The sequence below is a fragment of the Zonotrichia leucophrys genome, chromosome 1 (assembly GCF_028769735.1).
Source record: "Zonotrichia leucophrys gambelii isolate GWCS_2022_RI chromosome 1, RI_Zleu_2.0, whole genome shotgun sequence".
In the NCBI taxonomy this organism is placed as follows: Eukaryota; Metazoa; Chordata; class Aves; order Passeriformes; family Passerellidae; genus Zonotrichia; species Zonotrichia leucophrys.
In genome coordinates this window covers 89,952,147-89,970,160 of record NC_088169.1, presented here as the reverse complement: position 1 = coordinate 89,970,160, position 18,014 = coordinate 89,952,147, and the positions used below count along the sequence as shown (strand labels likewise).

General features: G+C 46.5%; 1 protein-coding gene across 2 annotated transcripts; it reads right to left on the bottom strand.

Annotated features, from left to right (window-relative positions):
* Positions 1-4,287: 4,287 nt before the first annotated feature.
* LOC135442621 (phospholipase A2-like) lies at positions 4,288-15,663 on the bottom strand. Of its 2 annotated transcripts, XR_010438695.1 has the most exons (5): positions 15,317-15,663; positions 12,036-12,201; positions 7,561-7,667; positions 5,337-5,494; positions 4,288-4,530 (listed from the first exon to the last, which is right to left on the bottom strand). XR_010438695.1 is itself a non-coding variant. In XM_064702633.1 (4 exons), the coding sequence occupies exons 1-4, from the start codon at positions 15,639-15,641 to the stop codon at positions 4,367-4,369; spliced, it is 762 nt and encodes a 253-aa protein (XP_064558703.1). In that variant the 5' UTR covers positions 15,642-15,656; the 3' UTR covers positions 4,288-4,366. The 2 variants fall into 2 exon arrangements, 1 of the variants encoding a protein (XP_064558703.1); XM_064702633.1 differs by lacking the exon at positions 5,337-5,494 and having other exon boundaries at positions 15,317-15,656.
* Positions 15,664-18,014: the final 2,351 nt, after the last annotated feature.

The window sequence follows — 18,014 nt, the reverse complement described above, 5'->3', positions numbered from 1 at the left end:
TAACATTACTCAGTTTAAACTGTAACACTAAAGCAAGCAAACTGTGCCCCTCTGCAAGGGCTTGGTCGTGTGTCTAATGAGGTCTCCTGTTGGCTTGATCTCATAGTCTCAGTAGCACAGGTTACTCTTGAAATGTCTGCACTCTGGCCAGCATAATTGCCTTCCTGTGTTCCTGAGATGATGAAATGTATAATTTCAGCACTATGCTACCTCTGTCATGCAACAGTCCCAAGAGCAACCAGGCAAAGAAAGGACTCCAGTGGAGCTGTCTCTGCTCTCTGGTGCTGTCTCCCTTGGAAGTAGATAGGCAGACCAATGGTTTTCCTGAAGTTGTCAGAGTAATTTTTTTCCTTTCAAAAATAAAGTGTACAGGCCTGAGTCCCATTAACTCAAGCAGCAAAGAATGAACCACCCCATAGTGTCTAGCTGTTGAGGGAGATTTCTGGGATGATGGGGCTGCCCTGTCCCTAAAGCACCAGATAGCATAGGAGCTTAGGAATGCTGCTTGGGAGTTCCTACACAGCAATGAAAACAATCAGTAGCTCTGTAGTGCAAGTCACTCTTCTGTGTAGAAGGGATTTCATGTCAGACAAGACATCAGCAGCATCATAGTCAGCAGCTTCCTCTGCAGCCACTGCAGAAAACATGCTGGCTACATTGCATATACTTGTCTGGAAAACATTTTACATCTCTCTCTGCCTTCCTTTCTCCCCCAGGCTTGTTTGGTATAGAAGAATCCATTGGAACAATCATTGGGGTTGTGGCAGCTGGTATTGGAGGCATTGTGGTTCTGATCGTTGTTTTAACCCCACAGCTGAGGAAGTGCGTCCTCTGCATGAGACAGGAGTCTCACCAAAGGTACCTGTGTTTTAACTGAAAGACAAGCAAGACACTTACTTACCTCAGGTCAGACATGGGATCTGGTTCAGAAAATAAGCAGTGAGAACAAAACTCTAACAGAGCTGGTTCTGTGTTCCATCACTTTTTCAAATAGGTTTTTGTTTATGTTGGGTAGAGCTTTACCAATGGGCCTAATGAATTACCTATAAAGAGAATAATAGGATCTTCTTTAATTGCCACTTTGGACTAAGAGTTTTTCAATTAGATACTGCAGCTTCTTTTAACAAAGACCAAGGACTCATTCAGTTCTTTCATGTTTATACTGAAGGATGGTTCTTCCTCCTGCCAATTTCGTGCTTACATCTGTATTCTTGCAATGCTTTTGTACAGAAAACCTATGATGGCTTAGGTGTGTGAGGTGTGGTTTATACAGCCTTACTTAAAGACCTGTCTTCTATTAAATCAGCTGATAACGTTGGGAAAACCAGGTATTTCCACCATACATGAGCCAAAGAAATGCCTCAATAAGAGGCTGATGTACCCAAAAGCTCGCCTACTTTTTTCTATTCTGTCAACTAACTGATCTAATTTGAGGAGACTGACACTGCATTTTGAAACAAGTTGAGTTCCCATTTTGAGCAACCCAAGATGTGGTATGCGTTTCAGAGCGAGCTCAGCTGACTTTTTGCATTCATTGAGGAGATGTGTGATTTGCACCTCTTCTCCTGGCGCTCAGAAATCTTGCTCAGCCTGATGAAAGAATCCCCTCCCTGAAGGGCTGAAGGCAGAGCTGTGCCTGCAGTTCCCTGGAGCGCTGCCGCCACCTGATGGACAGGGACACGCCGGGAGCTCTCTCCGGGGAGGATCTTCCAGCCCTCGCTGGGAAGAGCACTCCCTTCCATAGGGTGATGCTGTCCACAGAGCAGCATCCCTCTGCAAACGCTCTGTATTAAGAATTCACAACTTCTTTTGCCAGAAAGCCTCGGGGGAGTTCATTGTGTTGTCCTGACTCTGTTGCTCACTCATTCTCTCTCCTTTCCTTCTTGCTCAGCAGAGCTTGAGGTACAGCATTGCAGGAGTCGCTGGGATATGCAAAGCCTGCAGATGGAACAACTTCTGATGCCCCATAAGCCAAAAAAATGGAGTTCTAGATGGAATAAAAGCCTTTGCCTCTACATGTTGACTTTGGCATTTTTGTTTTTGTTAGCAAGCTTCCTTTTCCTGTGGCTTTGTCAGCTGCAGTGGCATATTTACCATCCTCCTGCAGCAAGAAGCAAAACAGCTTTTTGTGAAGCAATTAATATTATCACTTGCAAAAACTCCACTTAGTTTGGCCACGTATCTCTGAATTTAGACTCTGATGAAGCACCCTGGGTCTCTCTGTGCCATTAGCCCTTATTTGAAAGGTGCAGTTCAAAGCTTGTCAGCTGAGTTTCAGCAGACAGAAGGAGCCCAGACTACCCAGGTGCTCCAGGTGCCCATGTAGTGCTCGCACCTCCCCGAGGAAATCAAAAGCATTGCTTCTGGGGATGCAGGAGCGGCTCCCTCCTATCCGTGCCTCCTGCCAAAGAGGCTCTTGTCCTGGTGGCTTGTCCAGCCTAAATGCTTGTGACAAAGGTGCAAAGAGCACCCACTGGTACATAGCAACTCCTGGCTGAAAGAATGGGATTTTGGTTTCTCCTGCCAGAAGGAAATGTAGCATTTGAATATAAGCCTTTAATACTATTTTTAAAAAAAAGAGGAGAGATGAAAGATTTGCTTGACATGACTGATGTTCTCCACGGCCTCTGTTTCCTGATGTGACAATAATTGGTTCCCAGGCAGTCAGTGACTGGGAGACATGCCAATATAAGAGACTGTGGTAATCACATATCTTCTGAACAGAGACTTAATTCTCTCCCAGGATTTTCCTGAGAAGCCGTGAGAAAGCTCAGAGAAAACAATTCTTATCTTCACTTGCTGCTCCTGTGATTGTGCACATGTGGAATGTGTTATGGAGATTGTTTACCAAAAGAGTGATTTCCTAATTGGACTCTGGTGATGGTGTTTTGATTGATTGACCAATTGGATCCATGTGCATATCGGACTGTCTGGCAAAGGTAATGGGTTTTTCCATAGTATAGTATAGTGTAGTGTAGTGTAGCTCAATAAAGCATTTGTTCAGCCTCCTGCAATCATGGTGTCAATGCACATCATTCCTGCATCGTGTCTGATGCTGCTACTATAGGAGACCCTCTTCTACAGGTATCAGAGAGCAGTGTATCAGCTCGGAGGCCTGTGGAGCAGTGAGTATATTCTTTTGCAAAGTGTGGGTATGCCTCTGGTAAGCAGAAGTCAGAAATGCTTGCTGACCTTGCAACTGCAATAGCCCAGTGTAACTCTGCTTACCCTTGAACACAGCTCAGAAGTGTCTCCAGTGCTGTGATCCAGGAGCATAAGGGATAAGACAACTGGGTTCTAAGCAATCTGGTCTGGTAAAAGGTATCCCTGCTCATTGCACAGAGATTGAAACTAAATTATCTTTAAAGGCTCCTTCCAACCCAAACTACCCTATGAGTCTGTGATTAAAAAAAACAAAGTGCTATTTGGTGACAGGAGATGTATTCCCACTGCACCACAGACCAAACCTCTGTTTCTGCAAAAGCATGATCAGAGCAGAATCTTCCCTTTGCTTCAACATATATGTTACCTGTCACAGAATCACAGGCTGGGTAGGTTGGAAAGGGCACAGTGGATCATCTGGTCCAACCTCACTGCTCAGGCAGGGTCATCCCAGAGCACATGGCACAGGATTGTGTCCAGACAGGTCTGGAATATCTCCAGTGAGGGACACTCCACAACCTCTCTGAGCAACCTGTTCCAGTGCTTGGTCACCTGCACATTAAGGAAGTTGTTCCTCCTGTTCAGGTAAAACTTCTTGTGCATCAGTTTCTACTCAATGCCTTCTTGTTCCATTGCTTGGCACCACTGAGCAGAGTCTGACACCCTCCCTTCAGTTATTCATAGACACTGATGAGGTCCCCTCTCAGTCATCTCTTCTCAAGGCTGAACAGACCCAGCTCCCTCAGCCTTTTCTCATAAGAGAGATACTCCAGACCCTTAATCACTTTTGTCACCTGTTGTTTCTCCAGCAGGTGTCAGAGTAGTTAAAGTCCCCCACCAGAAGCAGGGCCTGTGACTGTGAGGCTGCTTCCAGCTGTCTGTAGAAGACCTCATGCACTTTCTCCTGCATGAGGTGGCCTGTAGCAAACACCCACAACAGTGTTACCTCTATTAGTCTGCCCTTTTTTCCTTACCCATGAGATCTTGACTTGCTTGTTGTCCACCCAAAGGCAGAGATCTATACGCTCCAAGTGCTCTCTCACAGAGAGGGAACTCCACCACCGCACCTTTCTGTCTGTCTCTCCTCCCCATAAATCCTGGACTGACAGAAATTCTCTCACACCATTGTTAGATCTGGAAAACGAGGAAAATTTTTATTCCACTACTTCAAGTTCAAATTGTTTGAAGAAAGGTCCTAAAAAGACTATTCTGGCCCTCCATATCTGACATGGCAGGTGGGATGCGTCTGTCCACATAAAAAGTCTGGCCAGAGGATGAAGTGAGGATTGTATGGGGCTGCTCCCCAGCACTTGGCTGCTTCTTGGTCACACAAGCACACCATTTTTTCACATCGGTCTGTCAGGTTATCTGCAAAAGAAAATGTGAGCTGAGGTTGAGAGATTCTGTATCAAAGGCAAGAAACAGTTTTAGGGGGGAAAATCCCTGAAAAAAGCAGCCCTTGGGGATCAAAGGCTGTGGCAGCAGGATCAACTTGTTGTGTTGTGGGTGGATTTGACCCTCCCCTGCCCTCTCTGTCAACAGATCTGACCTTGACTGTGACAAAGAGCATCAGAAATTAGCAGCTAAATGTAGATTGGCAATGCTTATAAAAATCTGCTCAGCACAGAGCACTCCCTGCTTCTAGAACTTTGTGAACTAGGAGGATTTATTCAGTAGTCAAAGCGAAAAAGGAAAATTATTTATTCTTAGCCTGAGGTAAAAATATTCCACTGTTCCTCAGTCAGTGAATTTCCCTTCTAACTCCTCCCTCTGCAAAACAGACTGATTTCAAAAGAAAAACCACTACTCTGAAAGAAGGAGCCTCCCAGAGGGATGTTCAGAAACCTGAGGGCGTCAGAGCACCCACCAGGCATCCTTCACTCTTGCTGTACCAGCTGCTGCTGTCTCTCTCTGATCACAGCAGAGGAGCCAAGGAGCTTTGCAGCAGGGCCAGGTACCTGATTTTTATGAGCTAGCAGCTAACAAAGTGATCAAAGTCATACATGGAACTATACAGGAATGCAAATATATGACTACATGGCCATAAATAACATCAAAGCCACTAGCTTAGAAGACTACATTGCAAATGACTGAGTTTAGGTTAATGAACTTCATCCCTCCTATAGGTGGGTTAAATGCAGTTGTTTGGTTAATATTATTTGAAAGCACAGTACCTTGCTTCTTTGAGGCTGCTACCATGGATTATCTAACTGCCACAGAACCCTGCACTAGGCAAAGTTTAATGTGCCAGTGCACATAGGCTTCACTCCAAAACCAACTGGAATGAGTATAGGAATTTTTCCAGACTTCATTGGACTTTGATGGATCAACCCTGTATCAGAAAAATAAGAAATGCCCTAGTTTCCTAAGCTGTTCGGAATAATCATGTATTTACTGCTGAAAGTGTTTTAAAGGTCAATGAGGACTTAAGGCCACTCTTAGCTACCAGTCTTGCCTGATACTCTCCTTACCCCTGTGCTACTTGAGCTCTTCCTATGCTGTGCCAGCAACTGTTCATCAAACGTGAGAACAAAAGTCTGGATTTGTAACATTCGTTCAAGAGGAATGATTTTTTTTACCAGACCCCACAACTAATAGCCTTTTCTATATTCCAGATATCTATTGAATGGAATTTGCCTACAGGTGATGGCATATCGAGACTGAAGAATATAGTTTTGCCAGTTTTTTTCATTTCACAAAGAAAATTACCTAATGGTAGCAAAAAGAGGAGAAATACCAACTAAAATGAGTTTCTGTTTATTTCACATGAAAATGTCTGTATTTATGGTACAGTGTCAGGCAGCAGGCATCTAATTCCTGTTGCATTGAAATGACAGTGCAAACAGTTCTGCTTCTAACACTTCTGGACATCATTACCCTGAGCTCAGCAAGCATGCCTGGAAATTTAATTCTTCATCTCTTTTGTTTGAATGGGATCAGACATTATACCTTCACATCCCAGTAAGACCTGCCAGTGCTGTAGCCTGGGGTAGGAAATTTGCCTTCAAAACACATTTCTATTGTTCCTCCTCACCAGGGATATCAGGGGGAGTGTAGCCTGCTGAGGGCTTGTGGAGAACAGTTGATGTCCAGGTCTTGCCTGGACATCAGTTAAGGAATTAATGACATTTGTTTAACTCATGCTTGTTGGCCAAGTCAGAGCAACTGCAGTCTGCTGTAGTCCACTGCCAGGGACTGAATGATACATCTCATATCTGCAACTTGGTTTGTTCCTTCACAGCAAAGAGAAACAGGACTTTTCCCCTGTAAAATGACTAGCAGAAAATATCAGTCAGCTATGGAAATATGGCAGGAGGGAGAGCAGTTGTACATTAAAGCGACACATTCCTTTGCCAGGACTTTGTATTTACTAGATTGTTCTGGAACTAGGAAAAGAGCAACTGCAGATGTGCTGTGTCCCATCCCCTATCTGCTGGCAGATCTTCAGCTGCTGGTGAAGCTGAGGATTGCACCAGTAAAATATGGTTTTCTGATAAGGTAGAAATAGTCTTTTAATGTTCCAGCAAGTAACTTTGATGATTATGGGGATAAGTTTTACTCTCACGATTTCTTTTCAAACTTTCAAAGTCTTCTACAATGGATTTTACTACCAGGAGCTTTCTGGAGACTTAGAAGCACAAGTGACAAATTCTAAGACTCAAGTCATCTGGTGTATGTCAAAACAAACTGTGTGAGACACTGACGGGCTGTGACTGTGCAATTCAAACCCTCTTGACTGGGTACCAGCTGTAGAGCTGAGCACAGCCCACACTTGCTGTCTGCCTGAAGCACTCGAGGGCATTTGATTCTGCATGGTTCCAAATCCCTGCTGGAACCCCAAGACTTCAGGCTGGAGCCCCAAACGGGGCAGAGGTGCAGGCTGGCATCCTATTTAACCTATCTTGCAGCTATGCTAAATAGCCTGGCTCTTCTCTAGCAGTGCTTAAGGGTAGTAAAAAGTGGACAGCCCTGCTGGAAGGAGGGCCAGAACCGCAATGGAAAGAGCACCCCTGAAGACCCACAGCTGTAGGAAGAGGCACGCTTAATGCCAGTGATCACAAAGTCTCCCGAGAGTCATCTGCATCCCTGTCAAACTAAGGTGGTTTGGGGGCTCCATGGCCCCCAGTCCTGCTCCTCAGCCTGGGTGGATCTCAGGTTACCTGGAATGGGCTGTGCTGGGGCTCAGCTTTCCTCCCAGCTCCTGGCAAGGAGCGGGCAGGGAGCTTGGAAGAGAACGGACATTGCCTAAAGCAGCTTTGAAACCAGCTTGGCAAGCACAAACCTGCCTCTGGGGCCTCCAAAGCTCTGTGGTCAGCCTGCTGCCTGCAGAGGAGCGAGGAAGGGAGGGAGGGAGGGAAGGAGGGAGGGAGCCCAAGACAGGAGCCAGCCCTTCCTTACCACACCGCACGGTGTTCTGCTCACACGCCCACTGGTAGCGCTGCACCTTGGGGTTGCAGCCTTCCTTCTCTGCCGTGTCATAGCAGCAGTCATGCCTGTGGCAGCACCTGGGAGACACAGAAAGAGAGAGAATGGGTGTCCTAGTGCATCCTGCCTGTTGGCACAGGCTTCAGGAGAGCTTTGCTACACACAGCTCATGACAGCAATGGCCTGTCAGTAAATCATCTGAAGATGATGCAAGTATCCTGGCATCTCTGGGAAAGCTCGCTTGTCTCAGGAGCTCATTAATGCCATATTTGCTCCCATGACCACTGTGCTTCTTCCTCTGAGCTTTTGCCCTCATGAAAGCATGTGTGAGAGCAACATTGCATTGTGAAAGCAAGACATGGTAATCTGGCTGAAAAGGAGCAGAAGTGTTCCTATAAATTGTGCTATTGTGGCTCACTGGCTTAGGCTTAGACCCATCCCAAAACTTGAAATTGGAATGTTTCTTGCCTTCCTCAGTATCACCAAGAAACTTAGTCTCTTCAGTTCACCTGCCATGTGCTCCTTGGCACATAAAGGTTCTGAGGGCAGGCAACAAATTAATTAGTCTCCATGGTGAAATTCATGAGTTAACTTAAGAACCTTAAAAACCATCTACATCTAAGGCATTCACCTATCTTCTCTCTATGCACATCTGCACCACAGTTCACTTTTTCGTGCTGTAGAGATCTAACACAGGGTTAAAAGCATCAGATTTGAAAAGTGCAGTTGTGTTTCACTGACCAGAGAGGGAATGAGGAGGAATAGCTCAGCTGATGACATCTGTCCTATGGACTAGTCAATGAGATCATTCTCACTGTCAATTACTTCTGAATTTATGGAAAATTTGATCTCACTTGAATTTTATTCTTGTAATTTAGGGATTCAAATTCCACCAAGAAAAGATTCAGCACTTAGAGATGTTCTCTGCTGAATAACAAAGGTTGTTTCAGCAAGGAGGCAAGGTCAGAGGCTGGAGCCAGAGAACAGTGATCTCCTGTATTTCCAGAAGACATCCCTGCAAGAACTGACTCTACAGAGAAACCACTCTACTAACTGGGAAAAATTGAGGCAGGCTGATTTAATATAAAAACCCTGAAGCTGCAGCAAAGCCTAATCCATCCTCAGGGGAATGACAGGTAGCAGAGCAGGCCCATCTCTAGTGTCTCATATATGGGACACTGAGCACCGGAGGCTGTGGTGGAGGGGAGTGCCAGCTACAGAAACCAAAGGTCTCTGAGGTCTGGGGCGTGAGTCAGGAGCCAAATTGATGAGTCAGTGATGGGGGAGTATGGGGAAGAGGAACAGTGTGAAGATAGATGAGCAGAGGGAGGTGTTAGGGCCCTGTGTGCCAAGGGAAAGAAATTGCGCTTTATGAAGAGCCGGAAGGAACAAAGAGAAAGAGAGGTAGGAGAAGTGAGGACAGATACTGTAGGGGGCAAAAGATTTTCTGTGAATCAGGCAAGGACAAGCAAATGAGCACTGAATTTGCACTAGCAAATGGTGTTCTAGCTAGCAGTGAAAACTCGCTGCTCCTTATCTGGCTTGGCAAATCTAGGGGAAGTCACATAAACTCTGCAGAACCACAGGATCTGGGACATAATTCTGCTTCCCCTTACAGCATTCCTCCTGATGATCCCCACAGCTGCAGCAGGGTGACAGGTAGCTTACTCCAACACAAAGCTCCTAATTTACAAACATCTGAAAAAACTGTCAAGGAATGAAGACTAAGGAATGCTATTGTTGTCCTTTGCCACCTTCAGATAGTCCCCTCCGGTCTGGAAATGCCCTTTGCTGCACCTGGGTCAGAGTGGTGCTAAGCTTTTAATGACCTGCTAACATTCGGTTACAGCAACACAAACAGAGGCAGCCACCAGCACTGGTCATCATCAGCGATGGCAAACAAACACAACTGTGCCACCTGGGTACTCAACAACCTGCTGGTCACGGCTGGGCTACGAGACAGCCCTGGTGGCTACCGACAGCTCCAGCCGGCCCGCAGGGATCAGCTGGCCAGAGCCCTGCTGTTGAGCAAATGCCAATGAGGTAGGAATTTGTCACGTTGTGTTTGTCACATCAACAGCACCCTCACTGCTGTGTGTCTTTTGCTTTAACCTTGCGACAGAGGAGAGATCTTACTCTTCCCTACCAGTTGGCCAGGATTTAACAGTTGGATGCAATGATCACAGAGATCTTTTCCAGCCTTAAGGATCCTGTGACTTAGATGAGTCACGGATGCACCCTGCCTTTTGTAGTGTTTTCAGGGAAGTGCTGAGCACCCTTAGGTCCTACTTTACAGCCTAGGTGCTGCAGCAATCCAGGGGAACAGAAAGGAGAAACAAATCGATTAAGTCCATGTGGAAGAAACGTCATTATGCCTTGAAGTGATGGAACTGTGAGAGTGGAAGAGTGGAACAAAAGGGAAAAGGTAATTTGTGACAACACCACATCAAAGTCAGTATGTGGAATAAACCTTATAAAAGGATTACCCACTCAATGGCTTTTTTTTTTTCTTTTTCACATAAAAGAGAAGTGCTTAGAAGCACTCTAGCCCTGTCTAGACAGATTGACTGAATTACACAGAAGAAAATTACTCCTTTTGTAAGGGTCTGCGTAAAAAACCTAGAAGGTCAAGGAGGTGAATAATTTTCAAACAGTATTTGTCACTCACAGCCAGTAGTTTTGCCACCCTTTCTTTTTTAGAATGGCAAATAGGGAAAATAATGTGGTCACTTTGACAGGTGTGGGGTACTCAACCACTCTAATCGTTGCAGTAGTTCTTAGTAACAGATATCAATATTTCTCTAGCAAACAGAAAATGGACTTTTTTAGGCCTAAATCTGGTGTGGCATTGCTGATTCTTCCTAGCTAAGAACCTAAATAAAACTTTTAGGTTTTTCTACAGCAGCCAAGCATTGCAGCTAAAGAATAACAATGAATGTACTTAGAGGATCAAGCTTCCCTTTCACAAACTATCTGATATTTTGAGGCATTTCCACTTGCAAAGTCTCATTTTCTGCCTTTAGGATAAAATCCTAAAATACTCCATGCAATTTAAACAACAGCAGAAACACTGGCTGGTGAACATGTGGCCATCTTTTACTCCTTCTTTTTCAGGAGTGATGACTACTTGCATCTCCCAGGGTCACAAAAATTTGGATGTCACTCAGTCTCTATGGAAAACAACTTTTAAGTCACTCTGCTCAGCCCTTCAACAAAAGCAGTGCTCCAAATTAGTGAAGTCATGTTTTACTTTCAAGGCTTTATTATTTAAATTTGTTAAAGGATAACAAAAATAATTAAACACCCTACATACACTGCTGTAGATAAGTGCTGTGATAAGGAGGTCAGGAGATATTACTGCAGTTACTCATCGTTTGTGAGGCCCATATTGACTGTTTCATAGATGAAATATTTCACAGACAAATAAAGGGACATGATGAGAGGGCTTTGGGAGTGAAACATCTCACTGCATTAATGAAGACAGCTCCATTAGTCTTCTCGTTCATGCCCACAGAGATCTTTAGCTTTGACACCTTTTCTTCCTTCACTCCCCCCTGCCCCTTTTTTCTGTCATTCTAATTCAGCAAAATCTGGTTTTGTAGCAACCTGCAATGTCTCCAGCATCAAGGTATTCTGGAAAGCTCAGTTTCCTTCCCAGTGAGCTGCAGACTGCCTTCACCCCTGCTAAAAGCAGAGCTTGCTTACTAGTAGTAGGCACCTGAGCTGGAGACTGTAGATAGACCGACTTTGATATTTCAAACCTGGCAAGATTGCAAATACCAGGCTCGGAGCAACAAGAGTCCACTATCCTCAGCTTTACTCTCATTTACTCTCTTGCGCTCATTGCACAGTACGGGAAAGAAGCCTTTGATTGCATGCAATACCTCCGACACTTGTGGGGAGTAACAAGGCCAACATCTTCCCCACTAACAAGGAAAAGGGGAAATAACACCATGCTCTCCCTTATTATTCTGCCTTGATTCAGTGGGAACTAACAGCCAATTAGGGCAACAGGTTTGATTACTCCTTGCAACTATATGGATTTCTTCAAGAGGATAAACAGTGATATTTCCATCACTTCCATTTTAAGGATTTAGGTGAAATAACCCTCCAAATACCTTGGACTGCACTCCTTTCGTCAGGCAGGGTGTGCTCTCTATGAAAAAACAAACAGCTATTTCAAAAAATTACATCCTGGTTTCTCCTTTGCCCTCTACCCCACATATTACAAGGTCCTAAGAGCTTTGGTGTCATCCAGAAGGAGGTTAAGCCCTCATTCAAATCCCAAGTGATACATGGGTCATCACTCACAAATCCCCAGTATGTTCATATATACTAAGTTCCCTGCCCACAAGGCACCAAATGAGTCAGTGGAGTCACAGCAGCACAAAAGAGAAAAGCAGGGAGATCTGCACTGCTTCTGGACATGTAGCCAAGGTTTCTCTTACCAGTCTGTTTTATCTTTAGGCCAGCCTCGTCCTCCCAGTCCACAGTAGCACCCATAGCCAATATATGCCAAGGGAGACCGTCCCGTGCCACACGTTATGGCTCCAGCCAGTTCAATGATTCCTCGAGTGTGCAGTGAATGGGACTTTCCCAGGGCGCCTTTCCAAACTGCAAAGACAGGACACGGTTACACACAGGATTAAACATCCTCCTACTGATTTTCCTACAGTCCTTAAAAGGAGATGGTTTTGAATTTGACTGGTTGGTTGGGTGCAGCCCTGACAATCTAACTAGTCATGACATTCAGCTGGCCAAAGGTAGTCTTGCAGGGAGCTTTGCCTGTGTCTGGGATAATCAAAAGTTGGATGCAGGAATGCCCAAGCATGCTACTTCTTCCACAGGAGCTCATTTCAAGCAAGACTTACTAGTTCTGGTGTGCTAGTAGTGTATGATTGCAGCTGTGTTGCACCCAGGAGCAGTGTGCATGGTTGTGCTCATGACGGAGCCCAAGCTGACAAGCTCTGCAGGGTCTGTGCCAGCATCAGGGAGGCCCCCTGTGCTTCCCTGCACCCCAGAGCTCCCAAACCTGGGACAGTTCCAGCTATGCTATGGTCCTGATGGGACATGAAGCAGCAGAGTACAGCCAGGCAACCAGACCTAACCAGGACTCTGTGGAAAGAAATGAAGTTTCTATGTTGCTCAAGATTTCTTACATTATCCCAGTTTCTCTATTATTCAGGATCTTTTAACCCATTTTCCAGGTGGCAAAACATACTGATAATCCTATTAATCTGCATAGAGGGACAGCTACATGCCCCTGAGCCTGCAGAGTACATACTTTGTCAAGGACAAAGTGCCTCCATTAGCCAAGAGGCCTGTACAGCTGCTTTCTCCTGGGACTCTGGAAGTGCTGGCAACACTTATATCTGCTTCCGTTATTATGTTCCACCTAAGTCGTAACAGGTGGGCCCCATTAATTTTGGGAAAAAAGGAGAATGGAGCTCTGTGTCAGCTGGAGTGTGTGGATGGCCACCCAAACCAGTCTGGAGATTTTTGAGTTACAAGTCTTTTGATCAGTATCGTGATTTCTCATGTTAATTTGGAACTTTTTTAGACGCCACAGGCTCATTCTTGCAGTAGCTGTTATGGAAACCAGGAGTATCTTGCCCCTAATACTCAAACCGCTATGATGCTCAGTCACAAACGCAGCTCTTATCATGCTCTAGAGACAAACAGGAGCATTTATTGCCTGGATTTACTGAGGGACCAAATGCACTTTGCACTGCTCTATTGGTAGGATCAAAATCCTCAGCCCAAAAGCCTGACCCATCTGCTCATCCCACCCGTGCACAGCCACTCCAAAATCAAACAGGGGCTTTCCAGCATGCTTGGATGGAGAGGGAGGTGGCTCCTGGGAACTGGCCACTGAAGTTGCTTTGCCACCTGCCCCTGGCTATTGCAGCATGCTTGACCTCTTCAAAGTGTTGTGCAAACACGGGCTAATTAATCCTCTAAACCACCCAAGGACTCAATACTATTATTAAAACAGTTGCTTTCCTTTTAAAACCTAGCCTCTAATCCCCCTGCTTGGGCCTCTTCCCACATATCCTGGGCTAGCTTGCCCTCCGAGCCCAATCCAAATGCCAGGGAAGACAAGAAGGTTCTCTCCCCACGAAGGACAAGGCAGGGCTTTGCTCCCTCTCCCAGCCCGACCCCCCAGCAGGAGAGGGTGCCACCATTTTCACCCCAGGGATCCACACCTCAGGCTGTCCAGCATAGCCTCAGTCTGCTCCCTGGGGCATTCCTCAGGGATTAAATGCACATTCCTGAAAAAGCAAGCGCACTCAGCTAAACACTGCTTGAGTGTTCAGGTTTCGTGCTAAAAACACATTGGATGGGTTTTAATGAGAACTAAAGAGACCACTTATTTTCCTTGTCTAAACAGCAAGGCTCCAGAGTTAGAAGGGGGCTTAGCTCTCAGGGGAAATCACAAGTACTGAGCTGCTTTGGATTTGGGGGTATAAATCATGATTTTTTCAACCTGTTCCAGTTTGCTGACCCTGAAAATATTCCAGTGGAGACAAAAACGTCTTTGTAGGAATCCCAGCCTTCTGACAAATGGCTTGACTTCTTTTTTAGCTCTTTCACTGGCCTCTTAAGCCAGCCCTGCTGGGCTTAGCCTGTTGGCCACTGGCTGAAAATGGTTGAGGCTGCTGTAAGGTAACTTTACCTCACCCAGAAGAAGAAAGGCCATTCTTCTTTTGGGGATATCTCTGGAGATCAAGGAACTGTAATTACAGTGCAGAGTTGCTATGAAAGTGGAGGGAGCGCCACAAAGGAAATTGAGTCCAAAAGACTCAATTAGTGTGCTTAGGGCTGTGTGTTCTGCAAGAGGCGTCCAGGCAGCCTCTGATGTTCCTGTTCTTTGAAAGCTGTCTGGGTTTTGAGCCAGCAGTGCACTGCTGCAGCTGAGAGGTCAGCCCTAGCAAGTACAGTTTTAATATTCAGGTGCAGAGCTAATAACTTGACCAAGAACTGAAATTGCTTTCTCTATGCTAGGCAGCTGAGCCAACACAGCCAGGAAAGCCTTAAAAAAGTCTGAGTCTCCACAGCAGCCTGCTCCTAGCCAAATGTCCTGTTAGCAGCATGTCCAATCATTAGTTAAACTACTAATGGACCACCTTAGAGAAGAACATACCTGCAGAGAGGTGAGCAGAGGTGAATCTGACAACTTAGCACTATTTCCTGCTTAAACTGGCAGCCTTTGCTGTAAATGAAGGTAGGAGGTTGTTTTTTTTCTTTTAAAACTCTACTGCAGGTATAATCTCAGATGTGCCAGTTTAGAGTTTTGTTGCCTTTGTCTGTAGGGACTTTATGTTAGTGGCCATTTATGGCTTTTATAAACAGAATTTTAAAAAACTATTTTAAATTCAGATGTGTTGAAAACTGCTCACTCCATGGACACTGGTATAAAAGGAAGGTATTTCAATGGAACACGGACACTAACAACTCTGTAGCAGAAAACTACTAAAAAAGAAGAGGACCTGTGTTTACACAGGTTATACAAACCATAGCTGGGGCTGGGAAGTCAGGCAGGCAGGCAGCTCACTTACACTGTCCCTCACTGTAAAGCTGAGGATTGTCTAGTGACACTTTTTTCCCTCACTTGGCCGCATCACACGGCGGTCCTGGCACGGAGCAGGCAAAGCTGATGGCGCAGGGAGAGGCCGTGGCCGGGCAGGGGCGGCACGGCAGGGCAGAGGGACCGAGGGGTGCTACTCACCTGCCTGAAGCAGCGCCAGAAGCAGCAGCCGGCGGGGGCCCATGGGCAGATCACTCCCACGCTCGGGTACTCCGGGGATCAGCGCCTGGCTGTGCTGCCAGGTGAGCCGAGGTGTGGTTGTGCTGAACAAGCCTGCCGGGCTGCTGCCCCGGGCTTTATATGCACATGGCCCTGCGCCCGCCTGCCGTGGCACGGCCTCTCCTGCGATGCCCCCGAGCCCAGCGCGGCCCGGCCCCGCGGCGGGAGCACAGGGCGAGGCCTGGCCCTGTTTGCCCAGCATCGCCTCGGGCAGGAGCGAGGGAGGGAGGGGCTGCTGCCAGGGCATTAGGCCGGGAGGCTCCGGGACAGCCCGAGACCCAGGCACTAAGCCGGGCTCCTTTAAGCTGTTTGCTTACAGACCCTGGGTAACCTCTGAGAAGCTGCGGCAAAGCGAAGCCTTCAACCGGGCTTTCTGTGGCTTGGGCTCGCTGCTGTGGCATTCCCTTGGCAAGGATTTTCTCTTTTTATAGATCACTTCCCAGGGTATTTTTTTTATAAATTATTTTATTTTAAGACTGATTATTTTCATGTTTAAAAAAGAAAAGACAAAACTATAAAAATCCAACAGAAAGAATACTGTTAAATGCAGGTACCTAATTATAAACTGACCAAAAGAGGTAATTCGGCCCCACTCTGAGGGATAAATACCCTCTTGGCCTGTTGCTGCACCTGACTAACACCAATAGATTTCTTGAAGACTCGTCAGTATGCGGCTGCCAGTAGGAGACCAGCAGCTGGGTCCAGCCCTGAGGCTCTGGTCACACAGCAGGCACCCAAATCCAGAGGTGGCCTCCCTGTCACACAGCCTCTGCCTGTATGAGGTCACAGGCAATGTGGGCAGGAGGAATGGCCACAGTTATTTTGTCTCTGGGCTCGAAACAGCTTTAAAACTCCTTCTTTCCTTGGTACAGCAGCCACTTGACTTGTTGGGGTCTGAGCATCTGCCCCTTCCCTGGTGTGGGCACGGTGGGCTGCTCTGCTGGAGTGGAACAGGAGGGGAAGGGGGCTGCTTGCCCCTTCTTGGGCACAGCCCAGGGCTATCATAGCAGCACTCCTTGCCTGAGTGCTCCTTGCTAAAGCTGTGTTTCCCTTCTGAATGGCATGGGTTTGAATATTTGCTTGCTACACATTGGTAGTGAATCAAAGGTCATCAGCAAGTCGTTTATGTGGCTCCCTTCTGCTGAGGGAAGGGAGCCACTGTCACTCTTTGCCAAGCAAGTTTTCAAGATACAGTACATCCTGGGAGATGCCCTGTGATACAGGGCAAAAGAGACAGCAGGATTGAGTAAATCTCATGACAATTACCAGCCTGAAATTTCCACCAGCGCCCCAGTGATGGGCCATGTGCTGGCAGTAGGGGAGGAGGGAGGGCAACTTGAGCACAACACGCACCCTGTGCTGCTCCCTGCCCTGCACTACCTCAGAGGGGCTCAGGAGAAGCTGCAAAGCTTCTGCGCTTGGAAGCCTCCTTCAGTAACTATTCATTTATTCAAGTCATAATGCCAAATCACATAGAATCACAGAATCATAGAATGGTTTGGGTTAGGAGGGACCTTAAAAATCGTTTGAAACCTCTGCAATGGGCAGAGACACCTTCTACTCAAACAAGTTGCTTCAAGTGCCATCCAGTGTCACCTTTAATGCTTCCATGAATCGGGCATCCACATCTCTGAGCAAACCTGTCCCAGTACCTCAGCGCCCTCACAGTAAAGGATTTCTTCCTAATATCTAATCCAAACCTGTCACAATTGGACACAAAATAAAATGACACACACGCTGGAACCTCCAAGGTAAAAAAGAAGGGCAGTTTATTTTCAGCCTTGATATATACAGAATTTGAAAAGTGACCCTGGACTGGAGAATGAAATTGCTACCTCTCCAATGACACTGGTCAAACCAACAGTCCAATGACACTGGTCCAACAATTTTCTCTTCCTCCAGAAAAGAATGCAAAACAATCATTATTTACATGAAAGTGTGCCTGAGAAACTCCATTACAAAAATGTAAACAACAGAAAAGGCTTAGAAGAACTTATAAGAACAGGGTGACACAAACCTACTCTTTTTCATTTAAACGTCATTGCCCCTTGTCCTGTCACTACAAGCCCTTGTAAAAAGTCCCTTTCCAGTTCTCTTGTAGCCCCATTTAGATACTGGAAGGCTGCTATAAGATCTCCCAGGAGCCTTTTTTCCCCATGATGAGCAGCCCCAGCACTCTGTCTTCATAGGAGGGAGGGGTGCTCCTGCCCTCAGATCACCTTCATGGCCCTCCCTGCCTCGCTCCAGCAGGCTCACATCATTCTTGTGCTGGATGCAGCACCTCATGTGGGGTCCCACCAAACTGGAGCAGAGGGGAGGATCACCTGCCTCGCGCTGCTGGCGCACTGCTTTGGGTGCAGCCCAGGATGCAGCTGGCATTCAGGGCTGTGAGTGCTCATTGCTGGCTCATGTTGAGCTCCTCGTCCACCAATGGCCCCAGGTCCTTCCCAGGGCTCCTCCTGAGCCATTCCCCACCCAGCCTGAGTTTGTGCTCAGGGCTGCTGTGTGGGAGCTGTTGCTGGCAAACGTTTGACCTTAAGAATGAGAGTTTGCGGAAAGAAGATACTGGAGGAAGATGTGCTGTGATCAAAGGCTCTATGGACACAGGAGAAGTGCAACA

What these genes read in the sequence shown, in the direction of transcription:
- LOC135442621 (XM_064702633.1), bottom strand. Translation starts at nt 15,641, where the DNA reads ATGCCCTGGCAGCAGCCCCTCCCTCCCTCGCTCCTGCCCGAGGCGATG. An exon ending in TCTGGCGCTGCTTCAGGCAG is followed by an intron (nt 12,202 to 15,316) that starts GTGAGTAGCACC and finishes CTGTCTTTGCAG; the next exon opens with TTTGGAAAGGCGCCCTGGGA. An exon ending in GCAGAACACCGTGCGGTGTG is followed by an intron (nt 4,531 to 7,560) that starts GTAAGGAAGGGC and finishes TTTCTTTTGCAG; the next exon opens with ATAACCTGACAGACCGATGT.